General features: G+C 44.2%; 1 protein-coding gene across 1 annotated transcript in view; it reads left to right on the top strand.

The window, feature by feature from the left end:
- Positions 1-17,052, top strand: part of plekho1b (pleckstrin homology domain containing, family O member 1b) — a 39,815-nt gene extending 22,763 nt beyond the window's left edge. The window contains exons 3-6 of the mRNA XM_036966474.1: positions 7,295-7,435; positions 8,445-8,549; positions 12,177-12,278; positions 12,543-17,052. Coding sequence (XP_036822369.1) covers positions 7,295-7,435; positions 8,445-8,549; positions 12,177-12,278; positions 12,543-13,325 — 1,131 coding nt within the window. The 3' untranslated portion in view covers positions 13,326-17,052. The remainder of the gene's footprint in view (positions 1-7,294; positions 7,436-8,444; positions 8,550-12,176; positions 12,279-12,542) is intronic.
- The last annotated feature ends 7,146 nt before the right edge of the window (positions 17,053-24,198 follow it).

Genomic DNA, 24,198 nt, shown 5'->3' with positions numbered 1-24,198 from the left:
TTGTAAATACACAGAGGGAAAATGCATGATTCCCTCATGTACAGTCAAGATGCAGGGAATTCAGTTTTTTCAACCCAAACACTGGCCCTTTAACCTGAAGGGAACTCACCTTATGAGTGATTATAGGGTATTGGCTGCACTTTGGTGAAACTAGGGATGGTGATTAGTGGTTACATGATACATAATCTGATGTGTTTCAGGCCTGCTTGTGACCTCACAGATATACTTTATACCACTGGAAAACATGTATCATATATATGATCATGAGTGGTAGGAGAGAGATCCACAATATGCTGTTTTTATTCATCAGTATCATTGGGGAATATTTTGGAGGGGCCTCATCCTTTTGGAAAGTGTTACCTTGAAAATGGATGCCCCTACTTTATTCTCAATGCAATACATAAGAGCTGTTAATTATTCCCCACACTCCCCCAATCCGCAACGGAAAAAGTCCCCCGTAGTTTTGTCGGCACAGCACGTCCTCAGCCAAAATTAGCACCGGCATCTTTTGTGTGGCGAGCACTTGGGTTTCTCCTTCTCGTTGAGGGTCTATGTATAGCCAGGGCCAAGCCTTGGAATAGCTGAATGCTACAAAGAGCCTCCAACAAAGCCGGACAAGATGGCGTTTTGATATCCGTTTCTTCCTAGGCAGGTATCAGGGTCACCGAACACAGTGCTTGTTGTTTTTCCACCTCTGGAGTTTAATGGCTGGTCTTGAAACAGGGCCTCCTTCACAAAAGAGTCCAAACCAAGCTTGACGAGGGGACAATGTGTTCTCCATGTTCCTTGGCGAGCAGATATGGGCTCCAAGCTTAACAAACACACTGTTTGGTTATCGCCTACTTGTGACGCGTCACGTGAGCAGAGTCCGGCTCAGGTTCTGGCTCTGTTGAGGCTACATCAGATAGGCTTCTCCTCAGAGGATACCCTGGTCTGTCTTGACGCTAGCCGAGGTCACCTAGCCTCAATGAGTCTCCTCCTGTCCTGATCCCCAAACCCAACTGAAACAGTATTAATATATATCCTGTCATGACCACTAAACCCAACTGAAACAGTATTAATATATCTCCTGTTCTGACCACTAAACCCATCTGAAACAGTATTAATATATCTCCTGTCCTGACCACTAAACCCATCTGAACCAGTATTAATATATCTCCTGTCCTGACCACTAAACCCATCTGAACCAGTATTAATATATCTCCTGTCCTGACCACTAAACCCATCTGAACCAGTATTAATATATCTCCTGTCCTGACCACTAAACCCATCTGAAACAGTATTAATATATCTTCTGTTCTGGCCACTAAACCCATCTGAACCAGTATTAATATATATCCTGTTCTGACCACTAAACCCATCTGAAACAGTATTAATATATCTCCTGTCCTGACCACTAAACCCATCTGAACCAGTATTAATATATCTCCTGTCCTGACCACTAAACCCATCTGAACCAGTATTAATATATCTCCTGTCCTGACCACTAAACCCATCTGAACCAGTATTAATATATCTCCTGTCCTGACCACTAAACCCATCTGAAACAGTATTAATATATCTCCTGTCCTGACCACTAAACCCATCTGAACCAGTATTAATATATCTCCTGTCCTGACCACTAAACCCATCTGAACCAGTATTAATATATCTCCTGTCCTGACCACTAAACCCATCTGAAACAGTATTAATATATCTCCTGTCCTGACCACTAAACCCATCTGAACCAGTATTAATATATATCCTGTCCTGACCACTAAACCCATCTGAACCAGTATTAATATATCTCCTGTCCTGACCACTAAACCCATCTGAAACAGTATTAATATATCTCCTGTTCTGACCACTAAACCCATCTGAACCAGTATTAATATATCTCCTGTTCTGACCACTAAACCCATCTGAACCAGTATTAATATATCTCCTGTCCTGACCACTAAACCCATCTGAAACAGTATTAATATATCTCCTGTCCTGACCACTAAACCCATCTGAAACAGTATTAATATATCTCCTGTCCTGACCACTAAACCCATCTGAAACAGTATTAATATATATCCTGTCCTGACCACTAAACCCAACTGAAACAGTATTAATATATCTCCTGTCCTGACCACTAAACCCATCTGAAACAGTATTAATATATCTCCTGTCCTGACCACTAAACCCAACTGAACCAGTATTAATATATCTCCTGTCCGGACCACTAAACCCATCTGAAACAGTATTAATATATCTCCTGTTCTGACCACTAAACCCTTCTGAAACAGTATTAATATATCTCCTGTCCTGACCACTAAACCCAACTGAAACAGTATTAATATATCTCCTGTCCTGACCACTAAACCCATCTGAAACAGTATTAATATATCTCCTGTCCTGACCACTAAACCCAACTGAAACAGTATTAATATATCTCCTGTCCTGACCACTAAACCCATCTGAAACAGTATTAATATATCTCCTGTTCTGACCACTAAACCCATCTGAACCAGTATTAATATATCTCCTGTCCTGACCACTAAACCCATCTGAAACAGTATTAATATATCTCCTGTCCTGACCACTAAACCCAACTGAAACAGTATTAATATATCTCCTGTCCTGACCACTAAACCCATCTGAAACAGTATTAATATATCTCCTGTTCTGACCACTAAACCCAACTGAAACAGTATTAATATATCTCCTGTCCTGACCACTAAACCCATCTGAACCAGTATTAATATATCTCCTGTCCTGACCACTAAACCCAACTGAACCAGTATTATGTGACACTCCCTCCTCTCTCCCATTCTATCCAGTAGGTTCAGACATTGCTGACTTGCAATATGCTGCCTTTGAGTTCTAAGAAGAGTGGCGATGTTGGCCTGACCACTGCGTTCTGGAGGCACCTCTGAGAGGGAAGAAGAGTGTAGAGTCAGTTGACTGGACTAGCGTTGGCATTGCCCTGCTGCCTATCTTGTCCTGCTGTCTCCCAGGTCCAGCCTTACATCCAGCCATGCATGTGTCCTACAGCTTCTGCACAGTTTGGTCAGTCTCTATCCTGCTCCACTAATGGAAATTGATTGCCACTTAGCGAGGGCCTAGTTGTGCTGAGGGATCAAGTGACGTCAGCGCAGGTCCTGCTGTGCGCTGGGAACCAGTTGAGAGAGGCTTTCTGACAGTAAACCAACCAGGGTGATGTTTGAGGCAAAGCACGGTCACACCATGTCTGGTCTTCTCCCTTCTGAAATCATACAGTGGACAGTACATGGTGTCTCTCCACTCAACCACAGGAAGTCATAGAAGATGACAAGGTGACAGAGTCCTGTGACTTAAAGGTGTCAGAATGAATGTGACAAGATTAGCTTTTTCATCAGCAGAAGAGAGGAAAGAACTGGTGTCTGTGGATAGACAGTATGGTGGATAGACAGTGTTGTGGATAGACAGTATGGTGGATAGACAGTGTGGTGGATAGACAGTATGGTGGATAGACAGTATGGTGGATAGACAGTGTGGTGGATTGACAGTTTGGTGGGTAGACAGTATGGTGGATAGACAGTATGGTGGATAGACAGTATGGTGGATAGACAGTGTGGTGGATAGACAGTATGGTGGATAGACAGTGTGGTGGATAGACAGTATGGTGGATAGACAGTATGGTGGATAGACAGTATGGTGGATAGACAGTGTGGTGGATAGACAGTGTGGTGGATTGATAGTGTGGTGGATAGACAGTGTGGTGGATAGACAGTATGGTGGATAGACAGTATGGTGGATAGACAGTACGGTGGATAGACAGTATGGTTGATAGACAGTATGGTGGATAGACAGTGTGGTGGATTGACAGTTTGGTGGGTAGACAGTATGGTGGATAGACAGTGTGGTGGATGGACATTATGGTGGATAGACAGTATGATGCATACAGTCTGTGGTTATCAGTCCCAGACACTGTCACAGAGAAAGAGGAAGACAGACTCAAGTCTGGCTTTGTGGCTCTGAGCTCCAACATCACATTGGCTCAGGGCCCCCCCTCCCTGATGAGTAGTGACAAAGTGTGTGAGGGGGGGGGGGATTAAAACCAAAGTGAGTGTCAGCGCTGAGGGGGACATGTGTTGGGAGGGAGGGGGGTGGCCGAGGGTTATGATATCTCCAAAACCTTCTGTCGGGTGCCATCTACTCTTTCAATCCTAAACCCACAGCCCAACTCACCCACCCACCCAGGGCCACAACACATCTCCCAACAGCGATGCCATATAGCTGAAATCTAATCCTTTGTAAACACTTTAAATCACCCAAATGTATCATGTTTATGCAATGACCATTTCTGTTTTTGAATTGTTATTCCTGTCTGAAAGCACAAATAAGTATTCTTATAAACCCATTTTCTAAATACATGTATTAATCTTTTTCCTGACTGGCTGTCTGACCATTAGCTTACCAGCTAGATAACGAACAGATATCTGCCTTGTCTCAATTCAAACAGGCCTTTTGATTGTTCTACGGCAGCGTTTCTCAAACTCGGTTCTCGGGACCCCCAGGGCTGCACGTTTTAGTTTTTGCTCCTAACACTACACATCTTATTCAAGTGATCAAAGCTTGATGATTAGTTGATCATTTCATCATCAATCAGCTGTGTAGTGTTAGGGCAGAAACTAAAACGTGCCCACCTGGGGGTCCCCAGGACCCCGTTAGGGAAACCCTGTTCTAAGGAGTGTGTAAGGCTCCACCAAGGTTCAGAAAACTAAAACGTGCCCACCTGGGGGTCCCCAGGACCCAGTTAGGGAAACCCTGTTCTAAGGAGTGTGTATGGCTCCCCCAAGGTTCAGAAAACTAAAACGTGCCCCCCTAGGGGTCCCCAGGACCCAGTTAGGGAAACCCTGTTCTAAGGAGTGTGTATGGCTCCACCAAGGTTCAGAAAACTAAAATCACGAGAGGCAGCGAGCGGTATGTTGACTCACTGAGGCACATTTATGTACGAAAGTTTAACAATATTTTAATTTAGTACGCCCAATTTTTGTACGCCCAATAAAATGTTTAACTTTATGGGGAGGATGGCTGTCATGTCGTCACACTGTCCCACGATAGACGGTCCCGTGGGGGTTGTGTCATAGGCCCACAGCTGTGCCCCATTTGGCAACTGGCTGCCCCGGACCTGAACTCACAGTGCCACCATGCCACCTGGGGAGGGTTAAGATGGTGACACTTTACTGGTGACCTCTTACAAACCTAGGGCCATATAAAATCTGTGAAGCGGAGAAAGTGGACGGAATCACCGAATCCAGAGATTTAAACATAATTCAATGATGTTCAAACATTTATTGAACTTAGTAGGATATCAATTACATTTGCCCAAGTGTATCATAAGAAATGAACAGACTGCATCAGTGATTCGTTTTTCCTGCAACTTCCTGAATAGGCAACGAGAAATCCCCCTGTCTGCGTATGTGAGGTGAGCACATCTACGTCTTTGTGTAGCGGTTAGCGATGATGCTAATGAAAACAGTCTTCTGGTAGATGGAAAGGCTTTCCCAAAAAACTTCTAAATTAAATGTTAACTACAAAGTAGCCTTTGCTGACCTGACAGAACGATTTAATTATTATTTCCATAAATCCAGTGGCTATTTGTTTAGCAAACTCTACCATCATATGTGTGCTACAAAAACACGCTAAACAACAGCCTCTTGCTAGGTGTACACTTGAATTTAAGGGTAACTATATCCAAAAATCTAATCTTCTCAAATTTTTCCCAGACTTTATAAGTGGTCTCCTGATGTGGTTTTAGGATTGTTGTGGACAGACACAAAGCCATGTCTGACCTTAATCCAATTAGCTGTTGTGTTGTCACTGGGTGCTGCCTGTTCAGTCTATTGCCTTTGTCCTGGGATGTGTTTGGTGGTGGGGTGGGGGCGGGGGCGGGGGACGTCAGATTAATAACACAAGTTATTAACAACACGGAACAGGAGGGAGTTTGTGTCTAGGAAGGGTTGGGGGTTGGGGCTTATTGTGCACATTGTGATTAGTCCAGCATGTTCCGGACCGGTTGTGTCCTTCAAGAATTGATGGCCTCCTGCCCTATCTGCACCCTGCAGCATTATTGGATGACTGCCTTTGTTTCTATTTTAGTGACTTTGTGCCTGCTAGCTCCGCCTTTACACCATACAGCCTCACACATCACATGGGGGACATCCTTTGTATCTCTCTCACAGTTTTCAGGGACACAGAATACACTATTACAGTTCATACAGTTCATTCTGTTGAAGTTGACATCTGTATTGGAGTCTTAGCTTTCTGTTCAACATCTCCATCTATCTACTGTGTCTATCTGAAACATCTCCATCTATCTATTGTCTATCTGAAACATCTCCATCTATCTACTGTGTCTATCTGAAACATCTCCATCTATCTACTGTGTCTATCTGAAACATCTCCATCTGTCTATTGTGTCTATCTGAAACATCTCCATCTGTCCATTGCGTCTATCTGAAACATCTCAATCTGTCCATTGTGTCTATCTGAAACATCTGTCTATTGTGTCATCTGAAACATCTGTCTATTGTGTCAACTGAAACATCTGTCCAATGTGTCTACCTGAAACATCTGTCCAATATGTCTATCTGAAGCATCTGTCTATTGTGTCTATCTGAAACATCTCCATCTGTCCATTGCGTCTATCTGAAACATCTCAATCTGTCCATTGTGTCTATCTGAAACATCTGTCTATTGTGTCATCTGAAACATCTGTCTATTGTGTCAACTGAAACATCTGTCCAATGTGTCTACCTGAAACATCTGTCCAATATGTCTATCTGAAGCATCTGTCTATTGTGTCTATCTGAAACATCGCCATCTGTCCATTGTGTCTATCTGAAACATCGCCATCTGTCCATTGTGTCTATCTGAAGCATCGCCATCTGTCCATTGTCTATCTCAAACATCTGAAACATCTGTCCATTGTGTCTATCTGAAACATCTGAAACATCTGTCTATTGTGTCTCTGAAACATCTGTCCATTGTGTCTATCTGAAACATCGCCATCTGTCCATTGTCTATCTGAAACATCGCCATCTGTCCATTGTGTCTATCTCAAACATCTGAAACATCTGTCTATTGTGTCTATCTGAAACATCGCCATCTGTCCATTGTGTCTATCTCAAACATCTGAAACATCTGTCTATTGTGTCTATCTGAAACATCGCCATCTGTCCATTGTGTCTATCTGAAACATCTGAAACATCTGTCTATTGTGTCTATCTGAAACATCTGCCCATTGTGTCTATCTGAAACATCTGTCCATTGTGTCTATCTGCAGGTGAAGGATGAGAAGAAGATCCAGGAGGTGGTTGACCTGACGGATTACGAGCGTTCTGAGGAGCTCCGCAAGGCCAAGAGCCGCAGCAAGAAGAACCACAGCAAGTTCACCCTGCTGCGCTCCAGAACCCCAGGCAACACGGTGGGTCCACAGGAAGTGTCCACAAGAACCCAGATCTAGAACCTTGGAAAGAGCAAACCTGTACCTCAAAGTACTGTACCACAATAGCAACACAATCAATACTTACATCTTAAATACACTGTTGAGATGAGTTTCACGGTACTGTAGCCAGATATTAACATAGTCAGATCAGTTACAGCAGCCAGATTGATTGACAGGCTGATTGACACTCACCTGACTCGGCTCGCCAGACCGGGCCACCACCCTGTACACCCTGTCCTTAGTCATTAGCCATGATCCCCTTTGACTCTACTTAGCTCCTCCCACCTCTGTCTCTGCCCAGAGACACTGTCCTCCCTCCCTCTGTTCCCTCCCTCCCCCTGTTCCCTCCCTCCCCCTGTTCCCTCCCTCCCCCTGTTCCATCCCTTTCACAGGGACATTGTGTTCCAGACTAGCCACACCTCCAACTCCTACACCCAGTATATGATCACCAACGCTGATGGACAGACTAACTTGAGAAACAGAGTGAAAGTGTCAAATTCCCCATGCTTGTAGACCATTTGAAATCTGACAGTTTGCCAGTCCAGTTCACCTTTAAAACATGGAAAGGCTCTTCTGGTGAGGCACACACAGACTCACACACACGCACACATACACCATCTGCAGGATCTCCCAGAACCCTCAGAGCAGCAGGAGGATAGGGTATCATGTTGGGTTGTCAGGGGAGGAAGCTTGTGTTTCAGCACACAGACAGACACAGACTGAGAGAGATTCTCAGAGTCTCCACACAGCTGCAGTTTCCTGTAGCCTCAGTGGGAGAAAGAGCACCATATGGTCATATCTGTGTGTGAATGTGTGCGTGAGTGATATGGGTTTCTGGAATGGTACCTATATGAAAGGTATCCCTTACAGATGGTTGACTGAGAATCATGCATGTTAGGATTTTCAACACTCCCTTCATTCTCAGTTACACAATATTGTGCAAGGCCCTGGCTTCTTACATCCCCTCTCTCTCGTTTGTGTCTGTCAGGTCCCTAACCTGGTGTTCCTGGCTGTTAGTCCAGAGGAGAAGGAGTCCTGGATAAACGCCTTAAATGGAGCAATCACCAGATCCAAGAACAGCATCCTGGATGAGGTAAGACACACCCCCCTGTGCACCTCCACTCTCCTTCTCCTCTCTCTCTCTTATAAACAACACTTCATCTGTCACATGGCCAATTGCAAGAGGATATCTTACTGAATGCACTTTTGAGGAATGGAATCCATTGACCCGCCCCTCATTCACACACACCCTCATGACCCGACACTAAACTCCCACAGCATGTTGACATGTATAAAGTGCTTCAGAAATAGAAGGAACTGTTATCGTATCTTCCATTCTATCTTAAACTGGTTTCCTGATGAGGGCATTTTCTGGGTTTCAGTCTAGTGTAGTGTAGATGAAATGACCTCTATAAAGAAGACAGACAGGTGGTGACAGCTGTGACAGTCTTCTAGCTGAGGCAGCTGATCAAAGGATTCCCTCTCTGTTTGGGGATGATGGGATGGATCCTTCATCCCTCCTTCTCACTGCAGGTCAATCGCCCTGATGACATCAATAGACAGACGGTAGGGGAGCAGCTTGATGTGAAATAACATGTACACACACTAAAACACACATATACATACACACACACACACTTCTGAGCTTTTATGCACTTAACGCATCGTGTCAACACCACCCTTATATAAGGCCACAACACACACATTTGACATAGTCCCCAACACACACACATGGATGGACACATGCACACACACACTGACGCACAAAAGCACACGCACGCACGCACGCACACACACACACACGGACCCTATCACACAGCTATAGATGGTCCAAACTGTACATGTCCCTATCACACAGCTATAGATGGCCCAAACTGTACATGTCCTTATCACACAGCTATAGATGGCCCAAACTGTACAAGTCCCTATCACACAGCTATAGATGGCCCAAACTGTACAAGTCCCTATCACACAGCTATAGATGGTCCAAACTGTACATGTCCCTATCACACAGCTATAGATGGCCCAAACTGTACAAGTCCCTATCACACAGCTATAGATGGCCCAAACTGTACAAGTCCCTATCACACAGCTATAGATGGTCCAAACTGTACAAGTCCCTATCACACAGCTATAGATGGCCCAAACTGTACAGGTCCCTATCACACAGCTATAGATGGCTCAAACTGTACAGGTCCCTATCGCACAGCTATAGATGGCCCAAACTGTACAGGTCCTTATCACACAGCTATAGATGGCCCAAACTGTATAAGTCCCTATCACACAGCTATAGATGGCCCAAACTGTACAGGTCCCTATCACACAACTATAGATGGCCCAAACTGTACAGGTCCTTATCACACAGCTATAGATGGCCCAAACTGTACAGGTCCCTATCACACAGCTATAGATGGCCCAAACTGTACAGGTCCCTATCACACAGCTATAGATGGCCCAAACTGTACAGGTCCCTATCACACAGCTATAGATGGCCCAAACAGTACAGGTCCCTATCACACAGCTATAGATGGCCCAAACTGTACATGTCCCTATCACACAACTATAGATGGCCCAAACAGTACAGGTCCCTATCACACAGCAATAGATGGCCCAAACTGTACATGTCCCTATCACACAGCTATAGATGGCCCAAACAGTACATGTCCCTATCACACAGCTATAGATGGCCCAAACTGTACATGTCCCTATCACACAGCTATAGATGGCCCAAACTGTACAGGTCCCTATCACACAGCTATAGATGGCCCAAACTGTACATGTCCCTATCACACAGCTATAGATGGCAGAAGCACTCTCACAATGACTATCCAAATCCATGTCATCACTGTTAAAGAAACAGAACGAATACAACATGGAGCTACTTTCACGTAAAATAAAATACATTTAGAGGACAACTGGTCAGGCGTGTGGATGGACTCGGAACAACAGCACCAGCACTGTGAGAGATATCAATTACCTCCAGGGCTCCAGTGTCTCTGCTGCTCAATGGCCTGATGACATCAGAGACGGGATTCACTCTTCCACCAGGATGGTGTTTCATTGCTCTCAACTGTAGGGTTATCGCAGGTGGAGTCCTACATGATGGTACACACGTACTGTAGATCTATGTTGATAAACCTGCATTGAATTGCAATGCAACATTGGTTGAAAGTGTTTTATACACATAATGTATGAATGTGTACAATAGCAACGCTAGTGCCCTTAAATACACCCTTATTTTAATTTTAATTTTAATTGAACCTTTATTTAACCAGGTAGGCTAGTTGAGAACAAGTTCTCATTTACAACTGCGACCTGGCCAAGATAAAGCAAAGCAGTGCGACACAAACAACAACACAGAGTTACACATGGAATAAACAAACATACAGTCAATAACACAATAGAACAAATCTATATACAGTGTTTGCAAATGAGGTAAGATATGGGAGGTAAGGCAATAAATAGGCCATAGTGGCGAAATAATTACAATTTAGCAATTAAACACTGGAGTGATAGATGTGCAGAAGATTAATGTGCAAGTAGAGATACTGGGGTGCAAAGGAGCAAAACAATAAATAACAATATGGGGATGAGGTAGTTCGATGGGCTAATTACAGATGGGCTGTGTACAGTGCAATGATCTGTGAGCTGCTCTGACAGCTGATGCTTAAAGTTAGTGAGGGAGATATGAGTCTCCAGCTTCAGTGATTTTTGAAATTCATTCCAGTCATTGGCAGCACAGAACTGGGAGTTTATTTACAATGACGGCCTACACCGGCCAAACCCGGACGACGCTGGGCCAATTGTGCACCGCCTTATGGGACTCTCAATCACAGCTGGTTGTGATGCAGCCTGGATAGCTAACCTAGTGCTCTTAACTACACACATATGCTGGTCATCTCCATCTTTTCTCGTTCCACCTGATAATGTAATGGTTAAAAGCTTTCAGATCCAATTGACAATTATGACATTGATATTAGACATAAAATCCCAGCGAATAAAATATGACATGTTGCTTAGTCCCACTAGCCAGTGAATAAACTACACTCCAGCTGAACTCACTTCATCAGTGGAGACGGTTTTATCACCAGATGACAGTGCAGACGTGTTGGTCATCAGTGTAGCTATAGGTTAGCTATAGGTTAGCTATAGGTTAGCTATAGGTTAGCTATAGGTTAGCTATAGGTTAGCTATAGGGCTGAACTCACTTCATCAGTGGAGACGGTGTTATCACCAGATGACAGTGCAGACGTGTAGCTATATGTTAGCTATAGGTTAGCTATAGGTTAGCTATAGGGCTGAACTCACTTCATCAGTGGAAAGTGTTATCACTAGTTAACAGTGCAGATGTTTTGGTTGTCAGTGTAGCTATAGGTTAGCTATAGGTTATCTATAGGTTAGCGGCCTGTTTCCAAAGGCCTTATGCAAATTGTTGTGGCCCATTTGGCCCAGTGAATCTCATGCCTGTAGATAATCAATCCATGATTAGGTCTATAATACTGATCAATAAACTACCCAACCCATTCTGACACAAACACAGCCCTCAGGCTAATGTGAAAGCATGTCAATCCCCTCACTCCACATGTGACTGTTCCATTATCTATCTCTCTCTCTCTCTCCCTCTATTTCTCCTTTATCTCCCTCTCTCTCTCCTTTATCTCTCACCCTCTCCCTCTCTCTCGCTCTCTTTCATCTTTCTTTTTTTCTTGCTTTCTTTCAGGTCATGGTTGAGGATGAAAACCTTCTGTCCCATCTCACACGGGACAGGGCTAAGATCCCTCACACACGGCGCCTGCCTACACGAGGACACATCATGGCTGTGGTAGGTATCCTGCTTCTCCTGGCCTGTCTTGTCTTAGCCCTTCTTATTATCACAACGGCTGGTTGGAGACAATACCAACTCTGTCAATTGAGCTTTAATTCAATGAGTCAGTTGGACATGGTGATGATCAAACTACTTTCAACTGGAATTTTTCATTAGTTTAATCCTAACTTAACTAAATCACAATGGGCCTTACCCTGATCTCAGTGTTTCTTATGGTGTCTAATATCACTAACAGACTGTTTCTCCTTGCTCCGTATCCAGGCCTCCACTTCTACCTCTGACGGCATGTTGACCCTTGACCTGATCCAGGAGGAGGACAGCCCCAGCACAGATGGCCAGGACACCTGTGACAAGAGCTTCCGGGCCAACCTGGACAAATCCACTCAGCTCGACTGCCTCAGGTCCAAAACAGAGGGTGCCATCAGTAGCATCTGTCTAACACCTCCCACAGAGGTCACTGGGAAGTCCCAGAGCCTGCCGCGCGATACCGGGGTCACCTGGGACGATAAACAGCAACTTCAGATGGGGAAGTCCTGCACTCCTCAGCCAGGCAAGAGGCTCACACCGGCCGAGAAAAGCCGCTGCGCCTCCATGGACGAGATCCTCTCACACTCCGGGACACAGGCCACCAAACCCAGGACATCCATCCCCCGCTCTGCCACCTCTGCCCCCCCGGGCAACCTGCCGCCCATCAGCCAGCTGCAGGACCTAATCGCTCAGAAGCTGGAGAGAACTCAGGAGCTGCTGATGCAGGTGCAGGGGGCGAAGGGGGAGGAGGTGGAGCGGGGGAAGGGGAAAGGGAAGGACTCGCCAGGTTCCAAGGGCTCCAAGGGTTCCTCGGACGGGGCCCGGGCGGAGGCAGAGAGGCTGCTGAAGGAGGCAGCGTCCACATGGGGTCAGGCCAAGGATGTTCTAGAGGAGGTGAAGGAGCTGAGGGCGCTCTACCGTCAGCTGGACTCGCTGCCCACCACCCCTGCCTCCCTCTCACCCCTCACACCCTCCAACAGCGGCAAGCAGACTGACTACAGGAAGAGCATGATGTGACCGTCAGAGAACTCAACACAGACTGGACTATGAATCCCTGAGCAAAAAAACAACTCAACATGCAAAGCCACAATATTGTTAAATATGTCTGTTTCTCTCCTTCTGTGTTCTTTCACTTTATTGATGCTGTGACAAAGTGAGGACATTCAGTTGCCCAACGACGTCCCCTGTGCTTGACCACTGTGCCCTTACATGTCTGCTTGGTGAAGGGTGTGGGGGGCAAAGGGAAGGGGCCGATCTAGGGACTCAGGTACATGTTGGCCAGGGAGTCTCTCTGTATTGACCTGCTGATGAAAGACCTTGTGATGCTGCAGTGTCGGGGGTTGTTTTCCTCCGCGTTGGTTGTCAAAGAGGGGATGTTGCAAGGTTTGGGCGGGGAATCAGAAGGGCTCTGCTCTCCAGGGACAGACACACAGTGGTTGAGGATGACTCAGATTACAGGAAGGGAAACATGGTGTCCAGACCAGCCCATATGTTGGGAATGTCAATGTTTTCCTTTTTCTGTTACACAACACACTGGAAGGTTGGTCTGAGCCAGATTCCCAACTAACACCACTCTAAAAACCAACAGCAGCCCACCGTACAGTGCAGCATTCTCCCTCCCTCCCTCCGTCTGCTGCTCTGGGAATGGAGCTCAGTGGACTCCTCATCTCTGCTGGTCCATTATGATTCACAGGGACAAGGGGAACCAGTTCACACCAGTCAGAACTCACTGGCGTTCCATAGGGTGTTTCTGTCTGTTCCATGAGCCATATGATACAGTCAAAATGGAGGACGTCTGTCTGGGTTGTCTTGTTACTAGATGGTACATACTAGGACAGGGCTGTTCCTTTCCTGTAGGCCTACAGCCAGTTGTCTTCAGCCAGTTGCCACTGCAGCCATTGATTCTCATGCTGCTGTAGAGCCATGGAGCCGGGATGGCGTCTGTGTGTGTCTGGTGTGAGTGGTGATGATCATGCTACTGTAGAGCCATGGAGCCGGGATGGCGTCTGTGTGTGTCTGGTGTGAGTGGTGATGATCATGCTACTGTAGAGCCATGGAGCCGGGATGGCGTATGTGTGTGTCTGGTGTGAGTGGTGATTATCATGCTACTGTAGAGCCATGGAGCCGGGATGGCGTCTGTGTGTGTCTGGTGTGAGTGGTGATTATCATGCTAATGTAGAGCCATGGAGCCGGGATGGCGTCTGTGTGTGTCTAGTGTGAGTGGTGATTATCATGCTACTGTAGAGCCATGGAGCCGGGATGACGTCTGTGTGTGTCTGGTGTGAGTGGTGATTATCATGCTACTGTAGCGCCATGGAGCCGGGATGGCGTCTGTGTGTGTCTGGTGTGAGTGGTGATTATCATGCTACTGTAGAGCCATGGAGCCGGGATGGCGTCTGTGTGTGTCTGGTATGAGTGGGAGGCATGACATAGAGGTCAGATGCAGTACTGAGGAGAGGAACCACTTGTAAGTGATTTGCTAAAATCGTAATAATAACAGAATTGCACTATGAAGGAAGGCTGTAAAACAAGAGGATGAAACTGGTGGGTGGAAACTGGAGAGAACAGATGTGTCTAATATGGCTTTTCATTCTGTTCTACATATTTGTTACGACAATCTAGTGTGTCTAGAAACATACAGGCTGCATAGTTCCAACGCCTTGATACCTAAGACAGTCGCTCAACTCGCTACTCTTTGAAAATCTGAGCTTCTCAAAGGTACAATGTGTGTAAACAATGCTGTTGATGAACGCATCCCTCCGGCTAGCTAACAGTGATGCTAACGCTTGACCTCTGACCTCCCTGGCCTACTTAAGGACTTATAGGGTTTATGGCAGAGAAGAGAGCTATGCAACATAGCACGAACACACACAACCACAATGAGAGAGAGAGAGAGAGAGAGAGAGAGAGAGAGAGAGAGCGGCCAATGGACTGCGTCGCCCGATCAAAACATCCAGTGCGTCTCTCCAGAGCACCCCGCCTTGTTTTATAGTCAGTAGCTACATATGTTATGTGTTTGCACAGTGCTGTGGAAATGGTTCGCTCTGGACTGTCAGACAGACAACAAAAACAGTGTTATGATTATGTTGTTATCATTGTTTGTGTTTTTTATTTGTTTAAAATGCTTTTGTAGGATGATTTAAGGCACGCTTTAGAGAAGAAAATGGCTGTGGCATTCTAGAACGTTCAGGCTCTTAGAATGCTCAACTGGAAACTCTGCATATTGTAGTGTTACTCTGTTTGTTCAACCAACAACCACAACCCAATAACAGAAGTCAAAAATCATTAATGTTGAAGTTGGATATGGACATAAAAGAGGGTGAGGTGAGAAAGGTATGTTAGAAAGAACACAACAGGAAACATTTAACTGAATAGGCCATAAACAATATTTTTACTAGTACGTCTATTATTGTTGTTGTTATTTCGTTTTATCTGGGATGAAGTACTATCTTGTGTGAGGCTGAACACAAAACCTAACGTTTGTGCAATCCTGAAAAGATTGATATGACCGCCGATGCACTGTACATACTCTGAGCAGTTTGAATCATCCCAAAGGATGTTGCTGTATTTTCTTATTGCGTTGCATTATGATGGAGTCGGAAGTGGCTTTGCTCTGAAGTTCATCTCTTCTGGACTGTCAAAGTACTTGAGACATAACCACTTGTGCAATTATAACAATCAGCCTAATTCAGACAACCAGTGTTCTACATTGAATGTTTGCTTTTTTAAGTCAAAACCTAGCCGAGAATTGTAATAAAATGATTTTTGTATGTCCATTCAGAAGAATACCCTACTGGAATATAGGGCTGGTTTTCATAGGAAATGCTGAGGTAGGAAGTGATTGATCCAAGCGTTGTTTTTATGGCAGCAATAATACCATCTTCAAGCTATGCCAAAGATAATATGGCTGTACAAGGAAATAAAACTATTCCCATTGAAATACTTTGATAATGTAAATAAGGATGTTTCATATTTTCTAGTTGACAATGTGAATGTCAGCCTACTTGTTCTGACAACCATACCACATGCTTGGTCACACCAACTCCAACCTTAATAATCCATCAAACACCAAGTCAATTTACCCTCTTCTACAGCTGGCAATGCATTCTGGGATATAATAATAATATAATATATGCCATTTGGCAGACCCCTTTATCAAAAGCAATTTACAGTCATGCATGCATCCATTTTATGTATGGGTAGCCCCTGGAATCGAACCCTCAGGTATGGCAGTACAAGCACCATGCTCTACCACCTGAGCCATACAGGACCAGGATACAGGATCTGTGGCCACAAGTTGTGAAATCCAGCCAATGTTGGCCACACATGGTCACACACAAACGCAAAACATTCAATCATGACTGTTTTCTTATTTCTGTAAGGTGAAATGTCTTCCTTCGTTTTATGTATGACATGTTATGTTGTCATATTTTCAGTTTCCTTTCCAATTCTGTTCACCAAATGTGGGTCTGTCACCAAAACAGTAGCTACCGCAGCCTTAAATACCAAGAGGAATGTAGGAAAGTTACTCAGCAACTACAATGATTGTCCCCCAGCTATTTACAAAATCCTAATTCTTGTGCATTATGGATGAGATGAAGATTGTACCATAGGAATACAATAGCAGAGTACGAGCTAGGTGGATTACTAGATGGGAATGGAGAAGGCATTGTACACAGACTCAGAGGTTGAAATCCTGCTCCCTCAGGGTTCCATTTTAATAAATTGTGCTAAACAAAAGAAATGGAGGGTTTACTTTCTCTTCATTTTTGACCAAATCTGTTCAAGAGCATTTGAAACTTCACTCACACTCTCTGCCAGTCTGTAGAAACTGTATGTACATGCACACATACACACACACGCACACGCACGCACACACACACACACACACAAACACAGGAATGATTCCATGCATGTGTGCACCTCACACCATGTGGCGGGAGCTGCCTGCTAGTCCGACACAGACAGACAGAGAGCTGGGCCTACGGCATGACGGACTGTGTGTTATCATCCTCCTGTGTTGTCACTACTAAAAACAGTACAGAGATGATGGCACCTCCTTAAAACCGGGTGAGAGATCCTGACAGTGATTTTCAATGAGACACAAAAATACACCACAGAAATAAAGAAGCCAGAACACAGCCGAGGGAAGTCTACTGTGAGAATAGAATACATCCAATACATCCTCTACCCAATGCACACTTAAATATGCACAAATATTACCCTGTCTTTCTCTCGCTCTGTCTCTCTCTCTCTCTTTCTGTCTTTTGTTCTCTCTCTCATTCTCTTGCTCTCTCTCTGTCTCTCTTTCTCAACTCGCGCACCTCTCTCTCTCTCTCTCTCTCTCTCTCTCGGTCTGTGGAGATCCTGACACTCCATAGGGCAGAATCCCTCCCAGAGGGCAGCAGGCCCCTGTGGCCTCCACACCAAGCCCTGCTCATTAAACACATGAGTGAGGTCCCTCTGCCTCCTCAAATTAGGACTGATGCTGCTCTGCTCCGTGACTAACTAGTCACACTCCAGATGTCAACACTTCATCCAACAGCGCAACAGACAGGAAGAAGCTTGCTGTCACCACGAGTCTAATGGGTGTATATGATTTTATGAGCGGCACTCTGCGTTGACTTACACATTGAGGAAGAAAAGCATCTCATGGTCACCTCAAGCATCATTGAGGTATTTGTTGAGCACACGTGTTACCGTCATTGTAGGCTGTCATTGTAAATAAGAATTTGTTCTTAACCTCTCTGGGATATTCGGGACGGTAGCGTCCCACCCCGCCAACAGCCTGTGAAAGTGCAGGGCGCCAAATTCAAAACAACAAAAATCTCATAATTAAAATTCCTCAAGCATACAAGTATTTTACACCATTTTAAAGATAAAATTCTCGTTAATCCAGCCACAGTGTCTGATTTCATAAAGGCTTTACAGTGAAAGTACCACAAATTATTATGTTAGGTCACCACCAAGTCACAGAAAAACACAGCCATTTTTCCAGCCAAAGAGAGGAGTCACAAAAAGCAGAAATATAGATACAATTAATCACTAACCTTTGATGATCTTCATCAGATGACACTCATAAAACTTCATGTTACACAATACATGTATGTTTTGTTTCAATAAAGTGCATATTTATATCAATTGGCGTGTAATGTTCAGTAGTTCCAAAACATGCAGTGATTTTGCAGAGAGCCACATCAATTTACAGAAATACTCATAATAAACATTGATAAAAGATACAACTATCATGCATGAAATTATAGATACACTACTCCTTAATGCAACCGCTGTGTCAGATTTCAAATAAACTTTACGGAAAAAGCATACCATGCAATAATCTGAGTACGGCGCTCAGAGACCAAAACAGCCAAAGAGATATCCGCCATGTTGTGGAGTCAATATTAGTCAGAAATAGCATTATAAATATTCACTTACCTTTGATGATCTTCATCAGAATGCCCTCCCAGGAATCCCAGTTCCACAATAAATGTTTGATTTGTTCGATAAAGTTCATATATGTCCAACTACCTCCTTTTGTTAGGAAGTTTGGTAAACAAATCCAAACGCGTGTGCAAATCCAGCCGAAAGGTCGGACGAAAAATCCCAAAAGTTATATTACAGGTCGTAGAAACTTGTCAAACAAAGTATAGAATCAATCTTTAGGATGTTTTTATCAGAAATCTTCAATAATGTTCCAATCGGAGAATACCTTTGTCTGTAGAAAAGCAAGCTAACTCTCACTTGAACGCGCGTCACGAGCTCGTGGCAATCTGCCAGACACCTGGCTCAATCCCCTCTCATTCGGCCCCCCTTCACAGTAGAAGTATCAAACAAAGTTCTAAAGATAGTTGGCATTTAGTGGAAGCGTTAGGAAGTGCAATCTGACCAATATCCCACTGTATCTTTGATAGGCTATGAGTTGAAAACCTACAAACCTCAGATTTCCCAATTCCTGATTGGATTTTTCTCAGGTTTTCCCCTGCCATATGAGTTCTGTTATACTCACAGACATCATTCAAACAGTTTTAGATACTCAGAGTGTTTCCTATCCAAATATATATGCATATATATTATATTATATGCATATTCTTGCTTTTATGGCTGAGTAGCAGGCAGTTTACTCTGGGCACCTTATTCATCCAAGCTACTCAATACTGCCCCCCAGTCACCAATAAGTTAATTAACTGACTTGCCTAGTTAAATAAAGGTTTAATAAAAAATATATATATATATTGAAAAAATATATATAAACTCAGCAAAAAAAGAAACGTCCTCTCACTGTCAACTGTGTTTATTTTCAGCAAACTTAACAACTGAGACATAAACTGAACAAGTTCCACAGACATGTGACTAACAGAAGTGGAATAATGTGTCCCTGAACAAAGCGGGGGTCAAAATCCAAAGTAACAGTTGTTATCGGGTGTGGCCACAAGCTGCATTAAGTACTGCAGTGATTCTCCTCCTCAAGGGCTGCACCAGATTTGTCCGTTCTTGCTGTGAGATGTTACCCCACTCTTCCACCAAGGCACCAGCAAGTTCCCGGACATTTCTGGGGAGAATGGCCCTAGCCCTCACCCTCCGATCCAACAGGTCCCAGATATGCTCAATAGGATTGAGGTCCGGGCTCTTCGCTGGCCATGGCAGAACACTGACATTCCTGTCTTGCAGGAAATCAGGCACAGAACGAGCAGTATAGCTGGTGGCATTGTCATGCTGGAGGGTCATGTCAGGATGAGCCTGCAGGAAGGGTACCACATGAGGGAGGAGGATTTCTTCCCTGTAACACACAGCGTTGAGATTGCCTGCAATGATAACAAGCTCAGTCCAATGAAGCTGTGACACATCGCCACAAACCATAACCGACCCTCCACCTCCAAATCGATCCCGCTTCAGAGTACAGGCCTCAGTGTAATGCTCATTCCTTTGACGATAAACGCGAATCCGACCATCACACCCGGTGAGACAAAACCGCGACTTGTCAGTGCTGTCTGGTCCAGCGACGGTGGGTTTGTGCCCATAGACGACATTGTTGCCGGTGATGTCTGGTGAGGACCTGCCTTACAACAGGCCTACAACCCCTCAGTCCAGCCTCTCTCAGCCTATTGCGGGCAGTCTGAGCACTGACGGAGGGATTGTGCGTTCCTGGTGTAACTCGGCAGTTGTTGTTGCCATCCTGTACCTGTCCCGCAGGTGTGATGTTCGGATGTACCGATCCTGTGCAGGTGTTGTTATGCGTGGTCTGCCACTGCGAGGATGGTCAGCTGTCCATCCTGTATCCCTGTAGCGCTGTCTTAGGCGTCTCACAGTACGGACATTGCAATTTATTGCCTTGGCCACATCTGCAGTCCTCATGCCTCCTTGCAGCATGCTTAACCCTGGGCATCTTTCTTTTGGTGTTTTTCAAAGTCAGTAGAAAGGCCTCTTTAGTGTCCTAAGTTTTCATAACTGTTACCTTAATTGCCGTCTGTAAGTTGTTAGTTTCTTAACAACCGTTCCACAGGTGCATGTTCATTAATTGTTTCTGGTTCATTGAACAAGCATGGGAAACAGGGTTTAAACCCTTTACAAAGAAGATCTGTGAAGTTATTTGGATTTTTATGAATTATCTTTGAAAGACAGGGTCCTGAAAAGGGAAGTTTCTTTTTTCATGGGTAGACGTAACATAGTAACGGTAAATCTGTCTCCCTCCATTAAGTATGATATGTTACATTTCGTATGGTATGTATTCATTTGTGGATGTCAATAATCGATTTTATATGATATGTTACAAATACAATTGATTGTGGCTAACCTAGGTGGCTGTCGTTAGCTAGTCTTGCGGTTACGGTTAAACGGTAGGTAGCATAAACGTAACCACATGTAACATGTGGATTTGCATTAGTACACACCTCAAAAATTCCAATGCCAAGTTACACATCACTGTAAAAACAGTTATTACATAAAACTGTTCAGAATTCCTAAAAATACTGTAGTCATGTCGGAAATAGTTTTTCTGGGGTGTGATGTAATATGGAGGATCTGGCAAGCAGGCCTATTCCCTATAATATAAACAGAAATAACTTCAAATATAGAACTTAGTTTGCACTCATGACTACTTGTTTCAATAAAATCTTCAGCCAATTTACAAGCAAATAGTTTATTAATTTATTTTGACAAATCAACTTGCAAGGTTACAAGCCAACTAGCCTGCTAACGTTAGACCTACCAGCGTGCTAATGTTACGTTTACACTGAATCAACTTGCAAGGTTACTAGCCTGCTAACATTTGTCCTACTAGCCTGCTAACATTAGCCCTACCAGCCTGCTAACATTAGTCCTACTAGCCTGCTAACATCAGCCCTAACAGCCTGCAAATGCTACATTAGCACTGAATGAGTCACCCAGCTGCTTTCAACACCTAGCTTGCAGCTACATTAAAGTAAACCAACGTTTTGGAAATATATAATGCCATCTAACTGTCACGCCCGGATCTGTTTCACCTGTCCTTGTGCTTGTCTCCACTCCCCTCCACGTGTCGCCCATCTTCCCAATTATCCCCTGTGTATTTATACCTGTGTTCTCTGTCTGTTCGTTGCCAGTTCGTCTTGTTTGTCAAGCTTATCAGCGTTTTTCCTGTCTACTCCTGTTTTTCCCAGTCTCTCATTTTCTCATCCTCCTGGTTTTTCACCCTTGTCTGTCCCTGACCCTGAGCCTACCTGTCGTCCTGTCGTTTGCCTGCCCCTGTGGTTACAATAAACATGGTTACTTCACAAAGTCTGCACTTGGGTCTTACCTTGATACCTGATACTAACCAGTTATCTTAGCCAGAAAGCTAGCTAATGTTAGCTATTTAGCCAACTTGCTATTAGCCTAGCCAGCCTAGCCAACCACCACGGTTATGGTCTGCAAGCTAGAGCCCAACTACAGTAGACCAGCTTGAACACAACTAACACAACTCAACTAAAATATAATCGCAGATTAAAAGCGAAGAGAGAGCAGAGATTTACAGATTGATGGCTCAGGCCCATTCGATGGTAAAACTTTTAAAAGAGTGCAGGCTGAGTTAGATACCAAAGCGAGGGGGAGCTTGGGGCTTCACCAGACCGAGGGAGAGTCAGGGACATCCAATAGCTATATAGTGAGAACAATCAAAAGCAAATAGATTCTGCTAAGGTGGAAAAAGTTACAAAACGCCCGTAGCCTACTTCACAGAGAACATGCCGAAGAGTTGACAAAACAAAAAGGAGAACAGGCACGGTACTACACAATTAGAGCCAGCTATTTTCTCTTTCGTTTTGAGCCCACAGCAAGATGACACCAGAGCCTGCCGTGCTAACGGGTTCCCACTAGATAAAACAGCCACAAAGTCTGTGAACAGCATGAGATGTGGGTAACGTTAGCGAGCTTGAGCTAGCTACCGCGCTAGCATACAAACTCGGTAGCACTGAGTAGATCCTCCATATGACGTTGAGAAATAGTTAATTGTGGGTAGTTAAGAAGATATCCAGAAACAAATGAATAAATATGTAATAACCCAAAAACATAACTATGTTTGTATAGGTAACCAGATCATGGCTACAACTAAGTTACTAAGTCTTTGAGCACACTGTGTTGTTACATTGATGTCATTCATACTACCCTTTAAGGTTAGAATTAAGATTAGGGTAGGCGTTACGTTAAAGGGTTAAGGTTATCATTAGGGGAAGGGTTAGCTAAGTAGTTGCAAAGTAGCTAAAAATTAGAAAGTAGCTGCAAAGTTGTTAACTAGCTAAAGTTGTCTGTGATGAGATTCGATATGCAACCTTTGGGTTGCTAGACATTCGCGTTATACGCCCAACCATCCATCATGACCAATCTCCTTTTGTTTTTGCCTTAAGTAACCTTCTGTATTATGTTACAGTACCAAACATAACATATCATACTAATTTGAGTAACTCAAATTTACATTTACTATTTTACGTTTAGTCTATGAGATCAGGCTGGTGTTACCCCCAATTAACATTAGGGTTCAGTGAGTATAAATTATGAGCAAGAAAAAGGAAGATGAAGAATGCCTACAACACAAGTGACTCTTCCTGATTCCACTCGGCTGTGAACAGTTAGTCACGGACTGTGTCTAGAAATAACAGAGGCAGAGCCGATCACGCTCCACTCAGCAACACACACACGGTGGTCTGGTCTGTCTGTCTCAGACGGTGTTACGGCTCTGTTCAGAGCAGCCTAAGAACTTAAATTTAGCGTTCTTGGCTCAGTTCCATCATTTTCACTCAAACATTACATTTTCTTGGGGTGAAAAACAACCTGAAAAACGTGGAGGTTTATCCAACTGGTGTCTGTGATCTCCTTGTGACTGATGTTCCAAGAACTCTGTCTTTCATGTGTTTTCTCAAACATGAAGAGTCAGAATTGTCAAAACATTTAAGCAATCCATGCTATATAATGTAATAAAGTATTACATAGCAACACATATTTTTCTGGTGCTAACAACGTGTGTCCAAACCCAATATACGACTCCATCTATGTTCTGCCAGAGAGACCTCTCCTTGCCATGTAGCCATATTGACTTATACCACCTCAAAGAATACTGCAGCATATGTTGCACACGTCTCCTTTTAAATTCTACTCTAATGCTGTTTCCACACTGGTGTTCCAGTCCAACTCAAGCTGTTTCATTTTACCACACTGCATGATGGGAGTGAGACAGATGTCCTGCCAACAGGCATTCTGGGTAAAGAGCTCATGTTGTGGGAACCATGCAAAGCTGCTGCTCTCTGGGTCTGCCTTTGATTTGCATATATTTGCCTTCCAGAATTGGAAGGACCACAACAAGGTGTTCTGCCTTAGGAGTGAAGAGATGCTTCATGGGAGAGAGCCTACATGTCACGGATCCCTCTGGAACTTTCATTGCGCA

This window comes from Oncorhynchus mykiss, chromosome 3 (genome assembly GCF_013265735.2).
Source record: "Oncorhynchus mykiss isolate Arlee chromosome 3, USDA_OmykA_1.1, whole genome shotgun sequence".
Classification (NCBI taxonomy): domain Eukaryota; kingdom Metazoa; phylum Chordata; class Actinopteri; order Salmoniformes; family Salmonidae; genus Oncorhynchus; species Oncorhynchus mykiss.
The sequence above is the reverse complement of the archived record's forward strand: the minus strand, read 5'-3'. Positions and strand labels throughout refer to the sequence as shown.